General features: G+C 44.5%; 1 protein-coding gene across 1 annotated transcript in view; it reads left to right on the forward strand.

The window, feature by feature from the left end:
* Positions 1-25,272, forward strand: part of ZC3HAV1 (zinc finger CCCH-type containing, antiviral 1) — a 38,166-nt gene extending 12,894 nt beyond the window's left edge. The window contains exons 2-13 of the mRNA XM_087820991.1: positions 864-999; positions 5,844-6,093; positions 8,508-9,581; positions 10,018-10,104; positions 12,358-12,481; positions 14,806-14,980; positions 17,424-17,544; positions 18,518-18,620; positions 21,902-21,992; positions 22,764-22,894; positions 23,256-23,389; positions 24,505-25,272. Coding sequence (XP_087677117.1) covers positions 864-999; positions 5,844-6,093; positions 8,508-9,581; positions 10,018-10,104; positions 12,358-12,481; positions 14,806-14,980; positions 17,424-17,544; positions 18,518-18,620; positions 21,902-21,992; positions 22,764-22,894; positions 23,256-23,389; positions 24,505-24,767 — 2,689 coding nt within the window. The 3' untranslated portion in view covers positions 24,768-25,272. The remainder of the gene's footprint in view (positions 1-863; positions 1,000-5,843; positions 6,094-8,507; positions 9,582-10,017; positions 10,105-12,357; positions 12,482-14,805; positions 14,981-17,423; positions 17,545-18,517; positions 18,621-21,901; positions 21,993-22,763; positions 22,895-23,255; positions 23,390-24,504) is intronic.
* The last annotated feature ends 728 nt before the right edge of the window (positions 25,273-26,000 follow it).

Genomic DNA, 26,000 nt, shown 5'->3' on the forward strand with positions numbered 1-26,000 from the left:
CATCATAGAAGGTTCTGTTAGGGATAGTGTTGACCTAAATCATCAAAGCCTTCAAGTGAGGGGGATTTTTTTGTCTTCCTGTGGAGTTGTTTGAAGTATACAATTAAGAGCTTGTTTCATTCCTTTGTAGTAACAAATCATACAGGTGTACATTGGTGTATAAGATGTAGAAGAGATAAAACAACACTTTCGTATAATTAAAATCTTTGATAAATGGAATTGTTTTCTCACTGACTCGATTGTCAGTCCGTAGATGTGTTATCCTAGTTATTCTTTGTCTCTCTCTCAATGGGCAATCATTTCTAAGAAATTGGTTTCAGGGTGTGTGTTTTTTGCTAATTTTTCCTCTTTTCACATTAATAATGTAGTAGATGAAATACTGTTTGAAGAAGTATTGCAATAATTTAAAGTATAGGTGTGTATAATTTTTGAAAAAATACTCAGCCACCCCCTCCCCCCCTGTGTTTCATCTATTTATATATATATGTAAAAGCCTCACCCAAGGACATGCTTAGAGAGAGGAAGGGTGAAAAGAGAGAGAGGAGAGAGAGAGAGAGAAATATTGACCTGGGTGCCCTTTGCCTGCCCCGGATCGGGGATTAAACCCGCAACCCAGGCAGGTGCCCTGACCCGGAATCGAACCGGCAACCCTTCAGTGCACGGGACGATTCTCCAACCAACTGAGCCACTCTGGCTGGGCCATCACTTTATATTTTTAAAGTGTATTCCTTAAGCAGGACCAGTCTGTATTAGTTATCAAACAATAGGGATCTTGGTCTCCAATGACTCCCAAGTTCCCGGGATGGTTTCTTTCCCCCCCTCCGTGAATTGGAAATACTGACAATTTTGAAATTTTCTTTCAGAAATTTATGCAAATATTCTCACAATGTCCTCTCGGAAGAGAACTTTAAAGTCCTGAAACACCATCAGCTCTCTGGACTGAACAAAGAAGAATTAGCAGTGCTGCTCATCCAGAATGACCCTTTCTTTATGCCTGAGGTAAGTTATGATTCCTTGGTTTAAAAAGCAGGAAGGATATGTAGCTGGCAGTGTCGTATCATGGATGTGTTGGAGCAGGACCAGGAAGAAACTCAGAGTTAGCGCCAGGGCTCTGCAGAGGACAACACCCACAGTTGAGTGACCTAAGAGATTCCTGCAATTTATTTCCTGCTTGAAGTTTTATAAGAATTTGAGTCTGGGATGCCTGCTCTGCTAGGCTGCTTGGGAGCCCTGTGTGAGCAAGTGTGATCTGAAGACGCAGTAGTAGGACTAACTGATGCTTTATATAATGGTGGCCTCTTGGAAGAGGTGGGCTTTGAATGAAGGTTTTGGAAAATGACAGGGTATCTTGGTTGAAGGTACAGGCTAACTGTTGTAACAAGGAGACTCCAAAATGTAGTGATTCAAATAGAATATAATTTTATTTCGTTATCACTTGATGGTTTAGATCAAGTGTCATCAGATTACAGCCCATGGGCCAAATCCAGCCTGCCATCTGTTTTGTTTTTATAAAGTTTTATTGTTACAACACAGTCACACCCATTCATTTACATATTATCTTGCTGCCTTTTTTAAAAAAAAATCTTTATTGATTTCAGAGAGAGGAAGGGAGAGAGAGAGAGAAACATAAATGATCCCCGACTGGGGATGGAGCCCACAACCCGGGCATGTGCCCTGACCGGGAATCGAACCGTGATCTGGATCCTAGGGCGATGCTCAACCTTTGAGCCACTCAGGCCGGGCCGTTGCTGCTTTCTTGATAGAAGGGTGATCTGAGTAGTTGCAACAGAGACTGAATGGCCTATAAAGCCTACAATGTTTACTGTCTGTTCATTACAGAGAAAGTTTGTCAACTTTTGGTTTTGCATAGGTGTAGGCAGGCAGGTGCCCAGGGGTGAGTAAGTGGAAGTGGTGGAAGGCAAGCAGTTTCCTTCTTAAATGATGCGACCTGGATATTGTATTCACATCTGCTCCCGTCTCATTGGCCAGAGCTTATCACAGGATCGCACGTAGCTGGAAGGGAGGCTGGGAAATACAGTTTCTGGCTGGATAACCATGTGTCCAGCTAAAACTTGGGAGCTTCTATTACTAGAAGAAAGATGATTAATCATCATGGCAGGTGATTAACATTTTCATCCGTGCAACAATATTGACTTAAAAATCAGAGGATGCTGTTTAAAGAAGGGTATCTGACCTAAGAAAAATCCTTGAGTAGAGAAGTTAACCTTAACCTCACACAGAAAAGGCACAGAAACATAATGGAAGACCCAGGTGCAGTGGGTGGAAGAGATGAAGATCAGCAAGGTTGAAATTCAGAGGTGCCTTAATATATGACAAGATAGCTCTTAGGGACCCCTGGAGGGTGAAGTGCTTTGTGACTAAGCCCGTCGTGTTTCCCTGAGGATTTAAAAAACTTGTGACCTGAGGGGTGTTTTTGAGCTGACCCTTGAGCTCAGGACAGACAGGAATGCAAGGGACTCCATAAAAATTTGTTTGGGGAAGGGGAGGAGGGGAGGAAAATACATCCCATCTCCTCTCCCCACCTGTGCATTCTTTCATCTAGGTGCTTGGATTTGTCTCCATTTCCAGGAGCCCAAGGTTTAGTGGTCTTGTCTTGGGATATCTATGGCCCTTGGCCGTCCCATCCCATCCCCCCATGGCTACCAGCTTGGGGAAAATGCCTTACACACCAGCCTGGTTAAAGGTCCTATTGACAAATAGGCATCCTCTCCTTTCTTTTTGTGTAAAGGAATTAGATGAAGACTTGTTGTGACACTTGAGAAGAATGTTGACCTGTGGTCCACCCTTAGTCTAGTGTTAAACTTGGAGGTTTGGGAACATTACTCATCGAGGGCTGATCTCTGCTTCAGTTCTCCAAAATCAAGAACTTCTTATATCATGTCCCTGGAGAATAAGGGAAGTGGCCACTCCTTCTCCTCTAGGGAAGGGGTCAGCAATTAAGAACCTACCAGAAGGTGCTGTTCAGAGATCCCAAAAGAGCCCATGGACAAAGGCACTGTGAGGGTTCTCTTAGGGGACGCTCTTCTCAGCCTTTCATCACACACAGAGTCCAAAGAAGGGGGCAGTGTCATCTGAGGTTCCCTTTCTCTTCTAAGAATTCAGTACCTATGATTAGTGGGTGGGGTAGAGAGGCTCTTGCCTGAAGTTTATTTTTAGCTAGTATCTAAATTGCCATTTACCACTGGTCAGGGTTAAGATCACAGACTGGGAGACTGCACCGTTTCCTGAACTACAGGAGCCTGAGGAGCTGGTTCCTTTAGTGTTCAATCAGCGAGAGCATCGTTAGCTTAAGTGTCTTTTTGAAAATGCTGGGGAAGAGAAGTCTTTGTAGAACTTTAGCAGGAGGGACTCAGCCAGGTTCAGCTTGTTTCAGGAATAGTTGGTCAAGGATGGTCCTTCTCTGTCTCAAAGTCCTGACTCTGCCACTGACTGCCTGTGTGATCTTGGACAAGGCATTTCATTCTTTCAGGTCTCACTTAATTTGTTGTCTGTTTTGCATTTGTTCAGCTACATGAAGGAATACCAGAAAGTGGTAGGCACTGAGCTAAATCTTGGAGGCAGCAGTGGCCACGACACACTCCCTGCCCTGAAAAACTACAGATCTTCACACTTTTTCACTTTGCCTTGACCTATGAGAACCTAAAAGCATCAGGCAAACCTGGCTTCCTGGCATATAAACTTGTGAAATTGAAATGTGCTTATGCAAGGAAGAAATGTTTTCATTTGTGCTGGCCTACTTAAGGCCAGGAGCAGCCTTATTTAAATATCAGCATGGTAATTGGAATGTTAAGGTATCATTTTTGGGGTTGCTAAGTGTTCTTTTTTCTAGAGCCTCTCGGACACCTGTTCTCTAGCTTTAGTGTGCATTAGCATCACCAGGAGGGTTTGTTCACATACATTGTGGGGCCCCACCTTTGGTGGTTCTGACTGTAGATATGGGGTTTGCATTTCTCATAAGTTTCCGGTGGTGCTGATGTTGCTGGTCAAAGCCACACTTTGAGAACCGCTGGTCTAGAATCAGAATTCTGGGTAATAGACTCTATAACAGTATCTCCTTGGGTCAGATTTTACAGGTTGTCTGTGTGATTACATCGTGTGGCTAGAGTCCGGATTCCTGTCTTTACCACACAGATAAATCACAGTAAACAGTGTTGATCTGGTTGCTCAGAGTCTGTTGAAACATCTTAGGAATGTTTTGATCTTTATGATTCTTCACATCATGATTCAAACATTTGCATCACATTTTATATTTTGCCCAACACATTCACATATTTTATTATTGAATCTGCTCAACAGTGTGGTTTAGGTAGACGGAGCAAGTGTTTTCCTTTTACAGCAGAGGAAACAGAGCTTGAGAGTAAGTAATTCAGTGAGGTGGTTCTAGGTTTGCAGGCTTTTATTTTAATTTAAAAAAAAATTTATTGTTGAAAGTATTACAGATATCCCTCCTTTTTTCCCCATTGATCCCCTCCTGCCCACATCCCCCCCAGCCTTTACCACACAATAGTCTGTGTCCAGGGGTTATGCAAATATGCATATAAATTCTTTGATAATCTCTCCCCTCCCACTCCCCCACCCCCGCCTTCCCACTGACATTCATCAGTCTGTTCCATGCTTCTGTGTCTCTGGATCTATTTTGTTCCTCAGTCTATTTTGTTTATTAGATTCCACATATGAGCAAGATCACGTAAAACTGAATCAGGAAGAATCGGAAAACCTGAATAGGCCAGTAACAACTGGTGACATCAAAGCAGTAATAAAAAAAACTCCCAGCAAAAAAAGGCCCTGGTCCGCACGGCTTCACAGGGGAGCTTTCTGATTCTTTAAGTTTTAGGGTAGATACTTTACTAAAAATTTTTCTTGCCTTTTGACGTAAGCCTGTAGTGCTATGAACTTCCCTCTTAGGACTGCTTTCACTGTGTCCCGTAGATTTTGGGTGGTTGTGTGTTCATTTTCATTTGTTTCCAGGAAGTTTTTTCTTTCTTTCTTGATATTGTTGGTAACCCATTCATTGTTTAATAACATGTTGTTTAGTCTTCATGTATTTGAATGTTTTTGAGTGTTTTTACTGTAGTTGATTTCTAATTTCATGCCCTTGTGATCTGAGATGCTTGATTAGGTTTGCAGAATTTTAAACTAGTGTCTTCCAGTCCTGCATCACATGGTGTGGCCTCGGGCTTAATAATGTTTGTTCTGACTTCCTGTTAGTAAGAAGTATATCTTTGTAGAAAATTTTACATATCTATGTAAATAGATACATATGTATCTACTTATATATGTATCTATATATATATATGTCTATGTATGTAGATAATTTGACATAATTTAGATATATCTATATATCATATATTCATTTACAGAGACGTATAACATTATTTCCTTTGGTTGAGCTTTTGAGAAACTTGGCCACATTCTGCCTTAGCAGAGACTAGATTCTCGATTTTCAACAGTCGCAGGGAAGACCCACCTGTCATTTTAATTGTGGAGTCAGCTGATATCTGAAGGTGGGCCTTCCTCTTGGGGGTGCCCTGATAATGTAGGGCTCACTTTGGGTCCTATTTGGACCTATCTGTAGCTGGCCATTTTACTTTGATTCTTCCAAAGGATTATCAAATTCATGTTGCTTTTAGTGAGTCCGAAGACTCCTTCTGCCCCAAAGAAATGATCAATCGAATGTAATTCATTAAAGGCTGTGGAAGATGCATGCATTATTTGTCTATCTGCTTGCTTCTGAAATTTTCGTACAGTCAGACTTTCCTTGACGAATGTGTAGCAGGTACAGGAAGGTGTTCTGTCTCTGACGCTCATCCTCTCCTCTGCAGATTTGCAAAAGTTACAAGGGAGAAGGTAGAAGACAGATTTGTAGCCAGCAGCCGCCGTGCGAAAGGCTCCACATCTGCGAGCACTTCACCCGAGGGAACTGTGGCTATGCCAACTGCCTCCGGTCTCACAACCTCATGGACAGAAAGGTGCTGGTGATCATGAGGGAGCACGGGCTGAGCCCCGAGGTGGTGCAGAACATCCAGGACATCTGCAACAACAAGCACAGCCGCAAGAGGCTGGTGCCCAGAGGTGAGTGCTTGCTACTTTAAAAAAATAGATTTTTTTAATCGATTTTTATTGATCTTTAGAGAGAGGAAGGCAGAAGGAGAGAGAGAGAGAAACATCAATGACGAGAGAGTCATTGATCGGCTGCCTCCTGCACGCCCCCTGCTGGGGATCGAGCCCACAACCTGGGTATGTGCCCTGACCGGGAATCGAACCAGCAGCCTTTATGGTGCACAGGATGACACTCAACCAACTGAGCCACACCGGCCAGGGATACACTTCCTACTTTTTTTTTTTTTAATATATCTTTATTGAGAGAGAGGAAGGGAGAGGGGGAGAGAAGATAGAAACGTCAATGATGAGAGAGTCATTGATCGAGCCCGCAACCTGGGCATGTGCCCTGACCGGGAATCGAACCCTGATCACCTGGATCCTAGGTCAACGCCCAACCGCTGAGCCACGCCCGGCTGGGCTGTTTTAACCATTTTTAAGACAGTTCAGTGGCATTAGGTACATTCACATTGCTGTACAAGCATCACCACCATCTGTCTCCAAAACTTTTCCATCTTCCTAAACAAATTCCGTGCCCATTTAGCAATAACCCCATTTCCCCCTAACCCCGGCCCCTGGCAACTACTTTACTTTCTGTGTCTATGAATTTGATTGCTCTAGGAAACTCAGAGAAGTGGAATCATACCGTATATGGCTTATTTCACTTTGCATAATGTCCTCAACTTTCATCCAATCTATGTGATAGCATGTTAGAATTTCCTTCCTTTCAAAAAAATTATGTATATATATTAAAATTTTAAAAACTTGTGTAAAAATACACTTAACGTACAGTTTACCATCTTAGTAATTTCTGAGTGTTCAGTGGCATTAAGTACATTCACGTTGTCCAACCAGTCTTTCCATCTTCAAAACCAAACTCTACCCATTAAACAATCATTGTCCATTTCCCCCTCCACCCAGTTCCTGTTGACCTTCATTGTAGTTTCAGTTTCTATGAATTTGACTCTTCTAGGTTACTCAGATGAGTGAATCACACAGTATTTGTCTTTTTGTGACTGCCCTGTTTCACTTCGCATAACGTCTTCTTAAGTTCATTTATGTCATAGCCTGTGTAAGAATTTCCTTCCTTTTTTTTTTTTAAAAAAAAATGTCCTTATTGATTTCACAGAGAGGAAGGGAGAAAAGAGATAGAAACATCAATGATGAGAGTCATTGATCGGCTGCCTCCTGCTCGCCCCCTGCTGGGGATCGAGCCTGCAACCCGGGCCTGTGCCCTGACCGGGAATCAAACTGCGATTTCCTGGATCCTAGGTCGATACTCAACTGCTGAGCCACACTGGCCGGGCAAATTTCCTTCCTTTTTAAGGCTGAGTAATATCCCATTGTATGTATACACCACCTTTTGTTTATCCGCCGATGGATGTTTGGGCTGCTTCTACCTTTTGGCTACTGTGAATACTGACTGACATGGTGTGGTGTTTTGAACATGGGTGTACAAATATCTCTTGGAGACCTTGCTTTCAATACTTCTGTGTGTATGCTCAGAAGTGGAATTGCTGGATCATGTGGATAGTCTATATTTAATTTTTTGAGGAACTTCCATACCATTTTCCACAATAGCTGCACTATTTTACATTCCACCAGCAGTGCACAAGGGTTCTAATATCTCCACCTCCTCGCCAGCGCTCGTATTTTTGTTTTTTTTGGGATAATGGGTGTAAAGTGAACGGTACTATTTCTTAAGCACTTTTATATTGTTTAATGGTATGAACCCTTGGCAGTTTTTAATGTCTTCTTGAGGTGGATGTTGAAGAGGTGAATTTTTTGAAGCAAATAGCTTATATAATCTAGAGATACCGATTATTTTTTCCTTTCTTAATCCTCACTGGAGGATGTTTTTCCCATTGCAGTTCTTTTTTATATTCCTCATTTGAGTTTGGGCATTGCGTGGGGTGGCAGGGAGGGCTAGTGGAAAAACTTCAGGAAACTCTCTGGTTTAAGTGAAATTAGACCTTTACACCGTCGTTTCATTTTTTTTTGGTTTAAGTTTTGTGAATTCTTACCTTGTTAGGTACACACCTACATCAGAATATGGGCAAAATCTAGATGATTTTGGAAAATCCTGCCTAGTTTGCACTAGTTGGTCGTCCCGTTCAGCACAGCAGTGGTGGGCAGCCCCACCTGAGTTTGGGGGCTTGGGGGCTACCCCCGAGTCCCAGGAGAGAAGCCGAGAAGAGTGGTTCGGCTGTGCTAGCGGAACGGCAGGCTGCCTCATCGCCGTGACCGCCCTTCTGGGGATTTTACACGCCACACCAGGACAAGGCGCTTGGCAGAGCTTGGACAGCAGACCTGGAAAGGCCGAGAGGAACCGTGGCGAGAGCTCGGGCATGCTAACGCTGCTTTTCACTGTTTCTGTCTTTTCCTAGCTCCCCCCGCACGTGGTCGGGACCCGGCCTATCGAGGCAGAAGCAAGAGCAGAGATCGATTCTTTCAGGGCGGTCGAGAATTTCCTCCACCCGCCCACGGCTCGACGGGGCGGTCCGGCACACCCAGTCCAGATAGCGCGGGCCGCAGGTCTCCCCTGGAGGACCTGCCTGTAGAGGACCTCACCTTCAAGTTCATGCACCTGGGCAGTCAAGACGGCCCTCGGCCTTCCTCAGCCTCACCCAAGGCTGCCGGTCTGGGAGGAAGCCCGAGGCTTTCGGAGAACGGCCTTCCAGAAGGCCTCTTTTATGGGAACCCCGGCAGCGCGCACCTCGCTTCTGATCTGACGCCCGCTCCGGGCTGGAAGGGCGCCGTCCCCTGGCCGAGCGACCGAGGTGGCAGAGAGAGCCCGCTGGCTCCCAGCCAGCCTGCCTCCTGCTCTCCCCTTGGCTCTCCTCGAACACCTGAACCCGTGACCAGCAGAAAGGGCGCTGGCGTGCTGTCCCCAGGCCTCCTGAACATGGAGGGCAGAAGCGGGAATCCAGAAACCCAGCATCTCTCAATTTTTAATAATAATTTGGACGGAATGGCCACAGAGATCGCTTCCTCGGGATCTTTAAGTTACAAAACCGCAGGCAGTAGGCAGAGAGAAAAATCGTTACCTAGGAATCAGGAACCCGGGACCACTCCCCCTAATCTTGACACCATCCTTATGGATGATGCTGAAGACAGAGAGCGGGTGTTTTGGGCCGGTAAATCTCTCCACGACGCACCAAATGGCTTTAGTAAAGTTGCGTGTCAAACTACCGGTGGCACTGATTTGGACTTGCTGTCGGGGGCCAGAGTGGGTAAAGATGCGTTACTCTCTGCAAGTCAGATTCTGAGGACCCAGGTCCTGCCCACACTGGGGGAGACCACTGCCCCCCCTCTGGTGAGCACTCTGCCCAAGGTGCCGCCTTCGACGGCTTCCTCAAGCAATAGAACTGCAGCCTGTGAGGTCGATGGTGCGAACTCTGCTCAGCTCTCCATCTCCGCTGCCAGTGATCTTGCCAGGAGGACCCCGGGCTCTGCTCTGAGTGAGTCACTGCAGGACAAAGGGGGCCCCAGGTCCTGTGTCGGCAGCAGAGCAGCTGTGGCCGGCAGTTTCTCTTTGGATGTCCCCCAGCAGTTATTAAAGGGCATCGAGTTTTAGAGGGCTTGGGTTAAGGGGTGGTACTGGTGAGGAGGCTGACATGGAAGATGGAAGGACCAACCAATAGAAGAGTATGGAATAAACTCCATTTATTGAGAACAGGAATAGTTTGACCACGGTTTAAGAAATCACCATCACTCTCACGCGACCCTAATCTTTGTGTTTGCTTTTATGGAGGGCTTGTCATGAGCAACACATCAGTCAGGATTGTCTTGACCCTGGCCCAGTTTCAGATATTCTCTCCCACGGTGAGATCAGGTGCCTTGATTTTTGGTTTAAACATTAAGATCAGCATATATGCACTCTCTTTTGTTTTACAGATTCTCTGTCTGACATCTTGAGTACCGGGGATAATCCTGGCTCAGAGGAAATCTGTCTCGACCATCTGTCTAAGGGTTGTCAACGCAGTGAGTAACTTACGGTCTTTCTAGAAGCAGAAACTTTATTAATAGCAATATGGCTAACATTTACTGAGAATTTGTTATGTGTCAGACACAATGCTAAGAACCTTACATGCACCTTCTTTAAACTTGACATCAACCCTAGAAGTAGGTTCTGTTAACCCAGTTTACAGATGTGGAAACTGGAGGCATGAAGTTGTTAAAATCTTATGTCCACAAGTAGCCAGGTTGGGCTTTGACCCTAAATCGCCCAGACCGCCTATGTTCTTCACCACCGCATGATAATACACTTTCTTATTTCAAAATTCAATTTTAGATGAAATGTTAGGCTTAATCAGGGATCCATCTTTTCATGCACTAAAAGATGAAACAAACAACAAATTCAAAACAAACAACAAATTCAAAAAACAAAGGAACCGTAGAAGACACATTCTTGAAGTTCATTTCCTGTCATTATTTAGGCATTGGCTCTCCTGGGCGATGTGTACTCAAGGGTCCTGTGCTCCACATGACCAGTGATCTGTTGGTGGTTCCGGTTGAAGAGCCACACCTGGTCATTGCCCCCTGCCACCGGGCTTCCTATAGAAATGATCCCCATGGGACTATGCTTGGGACAAATTCCTGTCCTCTCGCGTTGCTATCATTTTCTCACCTTTCTACTTCTGTCCCAGGCTTGGACATGATCATGTCTGGTTTTATTTGCGTGATCACCTAGTGCTTTTAGACTCATTTACCTTATTTCCAAAGAGGATAATTCTGCCCTGTATTCTCTAAATCAAAAGTCCTTAACTTAAAATTTTCTTTTTCTTTTTAATTGTGGTAAAATACATAAAGCAGATTTTTCCCCCCATTGTAATAATTTTAAGTGTACAGTTCACTAGTGTTAATTACATTCCTATTGTTGGGCAACCAATCTCCAGAACACTTCATCTTGCAAAACTAAACTCTGTATCCATTAAACAAAAACTCCTCATTTCCCCCCCTTTTCAGCACCTGGCAGCCATCATTCTAGTTTGTATTTCTCTGCATAGGACTATTCTAGGTCCCTCATATGAGTGGAATCACAGAATTTGTCTTTTTGTGACACTGGCTTATTTCACTTAGCATAGTGCCCTCAAGGTTCGTCCATGTTGTAGAACGTGCCAAAAAATTTTTTTTAAGGCTGAATAATATTCTATTGTCTTTACATATCACATCATATTTATCCACCCATCGATGGATACTAGGGTTATTTCTACCCTTTGGCTATTGTGGAATAATGCTGCTATGACCATGGGTGTGCAAGTATCTGCTCAAGACCCTGCTCTTAATTATCTTGGGTACATACCCAGAAGTAGAATTGCTGGGTCACATGGTAACTTGATGTTTAATTTTTTTGAGGAGCTGCCACACCATTTTCCACAGTAGCTACAGCATTTTACCTTTTTATTTTTTTTTTTACCAGCAATACACAAGGGTTCCAGTTTCTCAACACCCTCAGCAACACTTGTTTTCTGTTTTTGTTTGTTTTTTAAATAGCAGCCATTCTAATGGGTATGAGGTATGAACTATAATGAATGGTATATACTTTCGAATCAGCCAAATCTCAGCCAGTGCTACTCTGTGGGTTTCCCCTTTGATGTCTAAACTTGTCTCTTTTTGTTTTAAAATAGTCACACATCTTTTGGACATTTCAAAATGTGCAAACATAACATAATATTTAAACATAACCTAATGAAAATTGTGGAAAACAGAACTATTGCGTAAAATAAACATACAAGTAAAAAAAGCACAACCTGGTATTGAGTGCTGGCTAAGGGAATCCAAAATACAAGTCAGATCAGAATAGAGTGAGATGTGTGAGGAAATCTTTCTGGAAGAGGCAAATTATAGGCCAGAGTTCCAAGGAAAGACGAGCAGTGGCCTCTGTTGGGGAGCGGCCTATATTTTGTCTCCATGTACCCATCCACTTGGGAGGTGCAGAAAGGGAAACTAAATTTATAATGACCTCCGATTTTCATGTGGGTAAGGAGACTTTTGGGGGAGTGGGGAATTTTTGTTTTCTGATGAGTCTCCATGGGTAATAAAGGAACCTGGACATACGGATACGGGGCAATGCAGCCAGCAGCCAGCGTGAGCAAAGGTGTGGACGGAATGTGCCCCGCATGCAGGTCTGGGAGGTGGGAAAGGCAGGCCTTGATGGGAAGGTCAGAAGTGGACTTGGTTGACTTGGTTAGAACCCCCTCAGCCCACCCTCAGCCCTCCTCTCTGTCTTTGCAGGAGACTGCAACAAAGTTCACTTCCACCTGCCCTACCGGTGGCAGATGTTCATAGCAAACACCTGGACGGACCTCCAGCCCATGGACAGTATTGAGAAGGCCTACTGTGACCCCCAAGTCCGAGTGTAAGTTGGGGGCTGGACTCTGGCTTGTGAGAGCCACAACATCCTCAAAGGAAAGCATAGTGCTAGGCTTATGGGAAGAAGAAATGATTTTCCTTCAGAATCCCGATTAGGTTGTTCAAGTTTGAGATAAAAACGGCAGCTGCCTGCTGAGTTTAAAAAAAAGAAAAAGGCTGGGTGCATTGGAAGTCACGCAGAGCCTGCACAGTCCTAGGGATTCTGAGAATATTTGCTTTTGCACACAAAGCAAATACAGTGACACAATTATTTGTGTAGTTAATATTTGTCATTGTGTTGTGCAGATAAACACACTGCAGAGGCCGGTTTATATTTCTGTCAGCTCATGATAGGACTATTAAAAGTACTAAATGATTACCTCAAAAGAGCCGTTGGCTTGCCCGGCCAGCATGGCTCAGCAGTTGAGCATCGACCTAGGATCCAGGCGATCGAGGTTCCATATCTGGTCAGGGCACAAGCCCGAGTTGTGGGCTCGATCCCCAGTCGGGGGCGTGCAGGTGGCAGCTGATCAATGACTCTCATCATTGATGTTTCTATGTCTCTCCCTCTCCGTTACTCTCTCTGAAATCAATAAAGACATATTTTTTTAAAAATTTGCTCAAATCATGTCCTAAAGATATGAAATTAAGCCAAAGGTTTGTTGTTGTTTTTTAATGTATCTTTTTTGGCCGGAAATCGAACCATGACCTCCTGGATCATAGGTTGATGCTCAACCACTGAGCCACGCTGGCCAGGCTGATTTGAGCAATTTCATAATAGTTCTATGCAGAAGTTTTTGTGAACGTTAGCGTTTTGTAACTTCCTTTATGTTTGCTGTTTTCTCTCTCCTAGAACCTGATATTTTTGTTTCTGAAAGGGCTGAAATGGGTGATACCACATATGACCATATTCATAAGATGCATCCTAATTTAATAAGGGAAATTCTTTGGGGGGGGGGAATTACACACGTTTCATCATCTGCAAGTTTAGTATTTGCAGTAGAATTTTTGGTAGAAATTCTGTTGCTGCATTTGGCCACTAGAGGGAGGCACCAGCTATTTTCTTGTTTTTGGGTGACTTTTCCCCCTAGGTAAATTTGAAGCAGGGTTTCTTAACCTTAGCACTATTCACTTTTGGGCCAGATAATTATTATTATATTTTTTGGAGGGGGTTGGTTTAGCAGCATTCCTGGCCTTTATCCACTAGATGTCAGTTGTGATAACCAGCATGTCTGTAGACATTGTCAAATGCCCCCCCAGGGGACAAAACCATTCATGGTTGAGAAGCACTGATGAAGGAGGCGCCTCTTGGAGTAGTAATTCTCAAACATTTTGGTCTCAGGGCCCCTCTACAGTCTTAAAATGTATCGAGGATCCCAAAGAGCTTCTGTTTATGTGGATTATAGCTATCAATATTTATCATAAAAACCCAAACTGGGAAAAATTAAATAATTGATTCTTATTTTCTTTTTAAATATGTCTTTATTGATTTCAGGGAGGGGGAGAGATAGAAACATCAGTGATGAGAGAGTCATTGATCGGCTGCCTCCTACATGCCCCCTGCTGGGGATGGAGCCCGCAACCCGGGCATGTGCCCTGACCGGGAATCGAACCCCGATCTCCTGGATCCTAGGTCGATGCTCAATCGCTGAGCCACTCCAGCTGGGCTATTGATTCATTTAAAAAGACTAAACTCGTTACATGTTAATATAAATAACACTTTATATAACTGTATTTATATAACCTTACATTTATATGCATATGACTATACCTGTAGATATATATAACTAGAAGTAACTTTCCTAAAACAAAATAAAAATAATTCATTGAGAATGACATTGTTTTATATTTTTTAAATCCATTGTGAAATCACACATGATGTAGCCTCTTGAGAATTCTATGCATGTGTGAGCATGCAAGTGAAAGAGGCAAATAATGTCTTAATATTATGAAAATAACTTTGGCTTTGCTGGGTCCCCAAAAAGGTCTATTAAATAAACAGTTACGTAAATAATTATAATTGAAAAAACTGACCTACTATGAGTTTCTAACATGGAGCCAACTTTTTTTTGTGGGCACAGTTTTATTTGGGATAGTTTTTGAGGAAAGAATACATTTTGTGATACCATTAAGTAGGTGGGGTAGGCAAGTGACATTGCCTCTCTGTGTTTTGGTTTTTTCTTTTGCGTGTAAGACCTTCAGATGTATCAAAATCTGAAGGCCCCTTTCAGCTCTAAAACTTTAATTCTGTGCTTCTGTTTTTGAAGACCAGATTGTAGAAAACAGAGGGCAGTGAAACATTTTGGTTAACTTTAAACTTTTCCCTGTCAGCCTTACTATCGGAAATTCAGAAATCAATTTCCAGAAAATGACTTGCGGTCTTATGCCCATCCGACGTATCTCCACGCCTTCCTCTGTCACGATGCCAGACAATTCTCTCTTCACCACAAAGTGGATTTGGTATTGGAGGAGTGGACCTCACAGATGGGTTCAGTATGGGGAGAAGGTGAGTTCCGTTCCTCCTGTGGACACCTGAGTTTAAACTTGCCGACTCCAGGGGAAAACCGTTACCAACATGTTTGATGCCTCCATGGATACCCATGGAGAAGTGGACGCGGTCGAGGAAGTCGTGCTTTTTACATTATACACAGCTGTATTGGTGGTTGCAGTTATAAACAAAAACATGAATTATTTTTAAGAAATCGAGTGAGATTTGAGTCAGCTGCGTGTCCCTCTATCCTCACTGTTGGGGCCTGGGGTGGGACCTTGAGATAGCTTTCTATGTATTTGTGCGTAAATGTACGGAGATTACTGCCTCTAGCCCGAAAAGAGGTGAGAGTGGAGAATTAGAAGACTGAATCAGCCCTGGCCGGCGTGGCCCAGTTGGGTGAGCATTGTCCCACTCACCAAAAGGTGGTCGGTTTCATTCCCAGTCAGGGCACATGCCCAGGTTTCGGGCTTGATCCCTGGTGGGGGGCGTGCAGAAGGGAGCTGATCGATGTTTCTCTCTCTCCCTCTCCATTCATCTCTCTCTTAAAAAAAATCAATAAAAACATATTTTTAAAAAATGTAGACTAGTACAGATGGTCACTAGGATTCCCAGTCTGGATTCAGAGGGACTTGAAAGGCTGGACCTGGAGCATTTGAGGCTTACCCACATGGGGACATGCTAATTGGGGATAGATGTTTAGAGAAGCAGAGCTTTTGGTCTAGAGTCCCTTCCTCGTTTTGATTCATAGGATTTAAAGAGAGAGAGAGAGAGAGAGATGGAGGGAGCACACTTAAGTAGCCAAGGAAAACAGAGTGATGAGAAAGAGATTAAAATAAAAAGCAGATTAAAATAAAGCCAAAGCCAAAGCAGGGACATGGGAACACCAGCATGAGGCTGGATATAGTTAGAAATCAGTGGGCCGTGAATCTGGCTCTGAGCTGCCTGGTAGCCAAAGCAAGCAAAGAAACAAGCTGTTACAGGATCCCTGTATCTTTGGGAGGAACACCCTGGTTCCTCAGGAGAAGGACCACTTTTTTCTGTTCATGGAGCCTGAGAAAAACATATGCTGTGGGGCCACATAGAGGGGACCGTGTATGCCGTGGCCAGTAAGGTCCTTAACCCGAGTCCTATTGTCATTACCCTAGCACAGCTCTTAGCCTCAGGGACAGACAGGTTGTCAGACAGTCTTTCCCAGAACCTCAGTGAGCACACGGGACTAACAGAGCTGCCCTTTGGAAATAAGACATTGGCTCAGGGCCTGCTATCTTGTTCCCCTCCTCCCTCTTTGTCTCCTGTCTGCTGCACTGGCGTCTGGAGCACCTCGGTGTGAAAACTCCTGTGATGAGTTTTGTCAAAGTGCAGTTTCTTAAGAGTGATTCTGTGAGGTGCCTGTGGAAATAGAAATTACAGTCAAGTTCATTAGCTTTGGTTAAAATAAAGATAAACTGCCCGGCTGGTGTGTCTCAGCATTTGAGCACTGACCTGTGATCCAGGAGATCGCGGTTTGATTCCTGGTCGGGGGACATTCCCCGGTTGCAGGCTCGACCCCCAGTGTGGAGCATGCAGGAGGCAGCTGATCCTGTTTCTCCCTCATCGCTGTTTCTATCTCTGTCTCCCCCGCCGTTTCTCTCTCTCTCTAAAAATCAATAAAAAAGAACCAGTGAGAAATGAAGAATATAGTGCCTGCTAATAGGGGCGTACATCCAGTCGGCCTCGGAGCTGCCACCCCTGCCGCAGGGGGGGGACAGTGGGATGGTGGCCTAGCCTGCCGGCTCGCTCGAATTGACCTACTTCCCTTTACCCACTCATTCTGATGTTCAGACCCCTCATAAATGTCTTGGGACCAGAGATCTGCATCTTTATATTTTGAGGGTTTTCTGCCTCCCTTTCATTGTAGCCCCAGTGCTTTTTCAGTGTTGGGGACTGACTGGAGGCTCACTCAGTTTTCTTTGCTTGCTGTGGTTCAGCGCAGAGGAGAAGGGGTAGGTCATTGACTTTTGCACAGCAGCACACCTACTGGAGCCTTACCTGCCTTTGCTACAGTTCTCACTGCTTTCTTGTGTGATGGGCCGATAGAGCCACCAGGGTCTCCTTCATGCAAGAGTGTTGGGTTCTACTAGCCAGGGAGGACACGATGTCTATCCTGTGGGGTGGGTGTGAGTTGCTCAGGACGCTTGGGTCGTATTTTATGGAAGGTGAAAAAAGATTATTGCAAAGAGCTATGTTTTTCTGGCATCTACCAAGCGTACAGTTTCTACAGGGTAGACTGTTCTCTCCTGGTCCCAGGATGGAGGAAACTACAAAAGGGGAGCCGTTATGATCTAGTTTGGGAGGCAAGACGCATCCCTCTTTAAATCCCATGGCTAAAATAAGATTATATAAGATACAATGGTAGAGAATTCTTAAAAGCCTACCATGAAGTCTTTACTTTTTTTTTTTTTTTTTTTTTTTTAATTAGGGAGGCAGGCAGCAAGCTTCAAGCGTTGACTCTTCATACCTGGAGTCTTTCTTCCTCTTCTGTCCGAGGGGTGTTGTGCCATTTCAAGTGGGTGCAGAGAACTTTGAGCTGAGTTTCCAAGGTAAGAGTGTGTGTTTAGCAGTGGTGCCCATCGCTGGGATCTGGCATGAGGTGGACATGCAGGATGGGAGCAGAGAGGACGTGCATGCGTCTCCCAGGATCAGGGTTCTTTTGAGCAAGACCATCAGTAGGGGGCGTGGAAGCCAGTGGTCATCAGGAAACCCGTGCTCTGTAGGCTTGGCTCCGACACACAGTAGCTATGTAACCCTGGGAGCAGCCCTTGGCCTCTCTAGGCCTCAGTTCTCTCATCTGTAAAATGGGGGCCTTTTCATTGCTGAATAATATTCCATTGTCAGGATATATCATGGTTTGTTTATCCACTCACTTCTTGATGGATATTTGGGTGGCTACTGGCAACATTCAACTACAAGTCTGTGTGGATGTAAATTACCATTTCTCTTGGGTAAATACCAAGGAGTGGGATTGCTGGAACACATAGGCATGGTATATTTAGAAGAATCTGCCAGACTGTTTTCCAAAGTGGCCACTAGCAATAAACATGATGATTTCCTTTTTAAAACAATCACTCTGGCTCTCACCTGGACTTAGGTCTACAACGTGCATGAATTGAAAATGACATTTCACACTTGATGTAGAAAAAAACTTTCTAAATATATAATTACGTCATATAATGACATATAATGATTAATGCCTGGTTCGGGGCAGCTTCCATGGATGATGTCTTATTATCTGCCTACCCTTGCTCTCTTCTTGACCATCTGACTTTGATTTAAAGATTAGATTAATTGCTAAATGTTCATTTGCCTCTTTGTTTTCTGGGTCTTTTATATAAAAAGGCCGGTGAAGATCACAAGTTTCTATCATGAGCAATCTCCACCCAAAAGGCTTTTCTCTATTCATACACCTACAGGTCAGATATGAATATTTGCTATGTTACTAGCCTCTGAAAAATAACAAGAAATCATTTTCTAGATCTAATCCTTAATTCTTGTCTATCATTCTTCTGTCTAAAGGAATGATTCAGACAAACGTATTTTCCAAGACCCAAAAGGACGTCATCAGAAGGCCGGCGTTTGTGTCTGCCCCGGACGTGGCGCAGGTGAAGACCGGGCCAGAGTAAGTGTTCTGAGGCGCTGCTTGCTGGCGGGTGTCAGATGGTCACGCACTGGTCTCACGGAGCCACTCCTGAGTCGGGAGCCTGCTTTCCTGAGATGTTCCTGTTCGTGTTCCCTTGCAGTTCCCTTTTGCGTTGCCCGTGAGTGAGGTGCGTGTGGACCGCACAGTGTGACGGGAAGAATTCTAGAGCAGGAATCTGCCTTTACCTCTCACTCACAGGGGACTTCGGGCCAATCTCTTGACTGCTCTGGGGCTCAGTTTCTGTATCCGAACGGCTGGATTAATGGGGTGTGCCTAGGAAACCATCAAAAGTGCCGAGTTTTGTTTTGCTGTGGTTCCTTGTGGGGCTCAGTTTCTGTATCTGTGAATGGCTGGGTTAATGGGGTGTGTCTTGGAAACAGTCAAAAGCGCCGAGTTTTGTTTTGCTGTGGTTTCTTGTGGGGCTCAGTTTCTGTATCTGTGAATGGCTGGGTTAATGGGGTGTACCTAGGAAACAGTCAAAAGCGCCGAGTTTTGTTTTGCTGTGGTTTCTTGTGTGTATCCTTAGTTTTGCTGAGAGAATTTGTAAAGGGTGGGAGGCTGAAAAAGAAATGGAAAGAAAAAAGGGTCGAGGTAGCTGCCTGAGCAAGGGGATTTGGAGAAAGATAAAGTTGACGAAGGGGATTTTTAAAGGGAATTTTGCTGTGGTAGATCCAATGTAACTCTTTCCTGTGTGCTCATGAAATTCAGTAAAATCTACATTCATGAACATTTTTGGAGTTGGATTTTTTTTTCCGGGGTGATGTGTGATCATATAAAACATTTCAAGGCAGGTGCAAAATCAGGGTGTTCCGATTAGGTTCTTTTGGTTGTAGGAATTAAGAGATTTCACAAAAGAGGGAATTGGTAAAAGGGTGAACATGGTGTAATAAGGAAAACATTTCACAGGAGTCCAAGGATGGGAAGAACTGAGCTATGCCAGGGCCTTCGGAGTGGGAGTCAGTTCCAGTTCTGCTTTAGAACCTGAGTAGCCCGGGGTCACACCTTGCCGGTGACCAGGTTAACAGCCCCGACTGTTTTGTTGTTGCTGTTGTTGAAGATTTTTTATTTTTAGAGAGAGAGGGAGAGAGAGAAACATCGATGTGAGAGAAAAACATCCATCTGCTGCTTCCTGCACACCCCCATTCCAAAAGAATCTACATTTTACCAAAGGGTGTCTTTATTTATTTATTAATTTTAAAAATATATATATTTTATTGATTTCAGAGAGAGGAAGGGAGAGGGAGAGAGAGATAGAAACATCATTGATGAGAGAATCATTGATCAGCTGCCTCCTGCATACCCCCAGCTGAGGACCAAGCCCGCAACCCTGGTATGTGCCTTCACCGGGAATTGAACCGAGATCGCCAAGATCATAGGTTGATGCTTAACTGCTAAGACACTCTTTAAAGTGTCTTTAAAGAGTTTTTTTTCCCCTCTTAAAGCATTTTTTAATTTAACTTTATCATTATGGAAAATTTCAAAGTTAAAGTAGAGAAAATCCTTATCCGAGGATATGTTTTTATTGATTTTGGTGAGAGAGGAAGAGGGGGAGAGAGAGAGAAACACTGATCGGTTGTCTCCCATATGCGCCCCGAGCAGGGATCGAAACTGCAACTTGGGCATGTGCCCTGACCGGGAATCGAACCTGCAACCTTTTGGTGTCTGGGACGACGCTCCAGCTAGCTGAGCCACCTTGCCACGGACCATTTTTTAAAAGAAATTAGGTGATAGGCCCTGGCCGGTGTGGCTCAGTGACCAGAGCATCGGCCCTCACACGGAAGGGTTGTTGGTTCGATTCCCAGTCCAGGGCACGTACCTGAGTTGCAGGTTCGATCCCCAGCCCTCCGGTCAGGATGTGTGTGGGGGGGCAACCAACTGATGTGTCTCTCACATCGATGTTTCTCTCTCACTCCCTTCCACTCTCTCTGAAAAGCAATGGAAAATATCCTCGGGTGAGGGTTACCAACAACAGAAAAAGAAAGAAATGAGATGATTTGTCCTATAGAATCTCGCAAATTCAAAATGCAGCAATGCCTCGGTTTCCGAATGGGATCCGTCCGGAAGCCCGTTTGAGTTCGGAAACCGAGGGATCTGCAGCCGACGGCTGGGCCTCGGGACCTTGCCCTCCGCGGGAGCCGCGGGGCATGTTCGACTTCCGAGGCGGGTTGGAGAACCGAAGCATTTCCTCCCTGGTGTACGGCGTTCGTAACCCGAAATGTTCATCCACGGAGACGTTCAAAAACCAAGGCACCGCTGTACAGCCCATTGTATCCTCACGGGGTTATTTGAGAGTAATTTCTGTGACTTGACGGTTAGCTCTAGAGGGCTGATTAGATTCAGGTTCCCTTTCTGATTAAGAACACTAGGTATGCCCGGCTGGGCGTGGCTCAGCGGTTGAGCGTCGACCTGGGATCCAGGCGATCAGGGTTCGATTCCCAGTCAGGGCACATGCCCGGGCTGCGGGCTTGATCAATGACTCTCTCATCATTGATGCTTCTATCTCTCTCTCCCTTTCCTTTCCTCTCTGAAATCAATAGAGATATATTTAAAAAAAAAAAAAAAGAACACTAGGTAAGTGGTGCCTCTCCTTCTGCCACATGTTCTGAAGATGTCCCTTTAGTCTGGTTGTCCCATTTTCAGTGATGAGATGGGAGAGTGGGTTGGTCGTTTCGGCCTGATCCCTCCATTGTAACATTTTCATCTGACCTTCTGCTTAACGGTTTTAGCAGCTGTGGGTGGTCACTGTTCAGATCCATTATTTCATGAGGGGTTACAAAATGGTGTTGTCTCATTCTGGCAGTTCTGTAACTCATAGCTGTGATCGTCTGTAAAGAATATTTCCTCATGTGTGGTTACCCTGAAATACAGTTCAGAGGCAGCAGGATTCTTTCCCCTGTACTTTTAATATACTTAAATGTTTATCATTTGACAAAGAAGCTGAAGGACACACTTAATGCTAACACATTAGGACTTCAGGAAGTTGAGCAGAACTATAAAAAAGAAACAGTGCTTTTACATTTTAAATGAATGGGAAAATAACATTTAATGAGTTGACCAAAGTTGGAATAATTTCTGCATTTTTAAAAAAAACACGATTGCCGATACATCTGTGGCAGAAATATGCAGGGGTGTAGTCCGAAATAAAATACGAAGAAAAAATTATCTGAGAAACCTTTGCTTAGTGGCTGGAAGTTAAGGACATTAAGTACTTGGGCAGATGAGACGGGGGGCCAAGTGAATTCTTCCTCTCTTATTTGTAGCCATCAGCCGGAGGAGACCCCAACAGAGCCTGCAGTCTCGGTATTTCTTCCCCAGAAGAAGTTTCCCTCTACCCCGCTGAATGGATATGAGGTACCTGGTTTTTACTTTTCGGTGGGTGAATGTTTGAAGGTGGGGAGAGGCACTTTGTTACAAATGTGTGTATTTGTTTGAATGAAAGAATCGCTTCTTTAAACCTTTGGGTCAATATTCAAAGGCAGGCGGCTAAATGGTGATGGTGTCCCTTTTCCGGGGAAGGACTACCCTCTGCTGGGAGCCTCGTGGTCTCCAGAGTCCCGCCATACAGGATCTCATTGGGGCAGACCCTGTGACAACCCTGAGAGACAGATATTAGTAGCTTCCTTTATGGGTTAGAAAACTGGAACTCGGAGAGTAAAAGCGACTTTCCGTTATTTGGAGGTTTAAAAGGCTGGTTTCGAGGAGAGTCACACAAACGGTCTCACCATGTCACCTAGCCTCGTTGGGGCAAGACTTCCTTGGTTGTGTAGCTTGGGGTGCAGGCTGCTTTGCTTGGGGTGCATGGGCACCTTCGATGCCTCGTCCTGCACTGGCTTTAGGCAAGGAACTCACCGGGTCACCGGACTAAATCAGGCACTCGGGGGCCTCCCTGTACCTTTAGGCATAATGCTTTGTTAGCCGTGTCAGCCGGGACAGATGGGCCCAGTGCCAGCTGGTGCATTACTGGAGTAAACTGCCAGATGGGGAAACCTAAGCCAGCTTGTCCCACCTGCTGCCAGAGGCCTGGCAAAGGTGCTCCACGGCATAGGGAGCCACACATGTGGACACAGCATGCTTTAAATGTCTCCTGTTTCACATTTTTTTATATTTTTAAAATTTTTTCAGTTGTTAGAGATGGATAACTCTTCTTCGGAATATGCCCAAATGAGTGAGTATTTCAGAGCGACCATGAAAAACGTCAAGATTGAAAAGATCAAGAAGCTCAAGAATGCACAGCTCTTGAAGACTTTTGAAAGGTTGGTGGCCATGGGATCAAGTTTCTTTCCATAGAGTTTAAAAGGATTAAAGTCTCTCCTTTAAGATTTATAGTCACTGGTTTCTTTCCTAGTCAGCAGTTTCTTCAGTCTCTGGCTTTCATTGTGTAAGCGCCAGCTTCTCGCTTTCAGCTTTGGTTTTACAATTCAGTGATTTCATGTGTCTATCACTTAAAAGTTTTCATCACATTTTTTTACAGCTATTGTCTTAATGTCAGTAGCTCCATTCTGAACCCGGGTGAAATGAAATTTTAAGACAATTAGACTCTAGTTGGCATTAATGTTATTAACTGGAGTGGGAGAGGAATGTTCTCGGTGTTAAGTTTCACATTTCCTGTATTAGGAAGAAAATCGGGATGAAAAGGGTCAACGAAAAGTGGCTGTTTTGTGCAACACGCCGCGCCCACGTGGATTCTATCTGCGCGAATAATTTTGACTGGATCTTGCACGGGATTCCTGAAACCACATATGGAAAAGGTTTGTGCTGAAATAGAGAAACCTGGCTCGGAGGGCATAACTCAGGCCCTGCGTTGCTTCTGTTACGAGGTTATGTGGTAAGTTTGTATTAACCAGAATGTCCCAGCTTCTGCTGTCATGGAGAGAAGATCAGCTCGCCCACATCAGAGCGGTAAATTGACTTGGGACTTGATTGCTGCACCCTAGTCCTGTTCCTGTCTTTTGGTTTTGGAAGAGAAAATTCCCTTTTTCATGAAATATCTTAATTCTCTGAGACTCTTTGATCTCAGACACGCTTGCAAACCAAGTCCCCTGTTGGCTACATTGCCTGGCTTTACTACCAGTCTGGCTATGGCTCTTCCTGACCTATGTCCATCTCATCAAAGCCGCTCAAAGTAGCCTCTGTTGCCATGGATGGGTTCTAGTCAGGGGTGGGAGAAGGGGCCTCTCCATCTCAGGCCATGCTGGTTTCAACCTGGGGAATGACTTGATGAGAATTTCATAAGTTTATTAAATTTATTTATTTTATTTTTTAAATATATCTTTACTGATTTCAGAGAGGGGTAGGGAGAGGGAGGGAGGGAGGGAGAGAAACATTAATGATGAGAGGGTCATTGATCGGCTGCCTCCTGCACGCCCCCTGCTGGGGATCGAGCCCGCAACCCTGGCATGTGCCCTGACCTGGAGTTGAACCGCGATCTCCTGGATCCTAGGTCGACGCTGAACCATTGAGCCATGCCTGGCTGGGCAAATTTATTAAATTGAAATGAATTACTCAAACTTAACCGAGAAATGTTTGGGGAAAGTGGGTAACCATCTTGAGTGAGATACAATGTGTGTGTAAACTCTCATCAGTTTCTCAGTTTCTCTTTGGCATAATTTTGATTCACCCACACCGGACAGCTATTGTTGTGTTGGCTGTTGTCATTTTTTAACTTAACACTCTAAGGGAAAAGAGGTCAGTGCCCCTGACTAAAGAGGTCAGGTATTACATGTTTTAAAAATTCTTGTGGCACACGTGTTGAAAATTGCTGGCTTTGCCAATGCCCACCATCTAATTAACATGTAAATCATCGTATAAACTACATACTTCCCTTTATAATAATTCTTAACCTTTTTTTTCTTATTATTTCTAGGAAATTACTTCATGAAAGATGCCATCAGTGCCCATAAAGCTTGCCAGCATGATCCCAAAAACATCGTTATGTTTGCAGCCCGAGTCCTGGTTGGAGATTTTATTGAAGGAAAGAGGCATTATACGAGACCTCCTCCAGGCTATGACAGCTGCGTGGACTTAAAGTGGAACCCTTCCGTTTTTGTCATCTTTCAGAAGGATCAGATTTACCCAGAGTACGTGATTGAGTATACCGAAGCAGATAAAGCCTGCGTGATTAGTTAGAAATGGGGAGTCCGCCGTCATAAAGGGCGCCGTAACTGTTCCGTCCGCTTACAGAACCGGATTGCCCCGGATAACTGTTCAACTTTTTTTACGTTTCCCCATCTAGTTATCAAATGCCTTAGCTCAGTGGTTCCCAAACTTTGCTGCACATTCGAATCATCTGGAAACTTTAAAAAAAAAAAAATCTCCGTGTCCAGAGTGCACCCCATTCCAACTAAATCACTTTCTGCAGGCCGGAGCCAGGCAGCCATATGTGCCATAAAGTTTGGGAACCCACCGCCTTCGTCGTAACTGCTGAAGACTGACTTCTCATACTTCTGTGGTTGCAGCGACCTTCCTCTCATAGTTTACTGCACGGACGGTTTTGTTTTGGTTAAATTGAAAAAAAAATTAATTTGGGAACTTGGAGAGAAATGTAAGAATGCCTGTTGAAATAAAGGCATGAGACGGGGTAGTCTTAGATGGAAGACTGTGGAAAGCTGGGGGTTGCTTAGGAATATGCAGGGAGGGAGGGAAAGGGGAGGTAATTTAATTGCCATTACAGACACAGCTGCAGTACTGTACCATTGTAGTGAAACTGATTTGGGATATACATTGCGTTATCTCGACATTTATTTAGGCGACTCCATTCAGGTCGGTCCTGGAATCCAATCGAGAGTTGCCAAGTGTGGCTCAGAGAGAAGCAGCAACTTAAGTTAGTGGCCCGGTTGGGCTCTTGACGTAATGATGGCAGAGTAGATATTTATGTTCTAATCAACATGATTCCAGAGAAGGCTTTTCTCAGGTCGGACTTTCATGAAGGGTGTGAGCCTTGGGGGTACTGAGTTGCGGTAACCAGAGTCACGCAAGCATGACTGATGAACCCGAGTGCTCCTGTAGTCGTTCGCTGTGGCCGATGAGGCTCACCTCGGAACGGGGTGCAGGGCCCTCCTGTTGAGGGATGGGCCCCCTAAGGAGGCGAGATTTGGTTCCTGGTGAGCACAGGATCGGGACAAAGAGAACACTGCCTCAAGGAGGCCTTGCTCCTGCACGGGGCTTTTTCTAAGTATAGCAGATTGTAGGGAATCGTAGTACAGTCAGCGTTTAGAGCAGTTGACATGCCTGGACCAAGTTCCTTATTATGAATCATGTCTTTCATTTCCGTTTTCCTTTTGAAACATTCCATTCCAATCTCCCAAATGTTCCTTATAGTTCCTTCCAGCAGACATGTTACAAAAATTAATTAGCATTAGA

This window comes from Miniopterus natalensis, chromosome 10 (assembly GCF_054644295.1).
Source record: "Miniopterus natalensis isolate mMinNat1 chromosome 10, mMinNat1.hap1, whole genome shotgun sequence".
In the NCBI taxonomy this organism is placed as follows: domain Eukaryota; kingdom Metazoa; phylum Chordata; class Mammalia; order Chiroptera; family Miniopteridae; genus Miniopterus; species Miniopterus natalensis.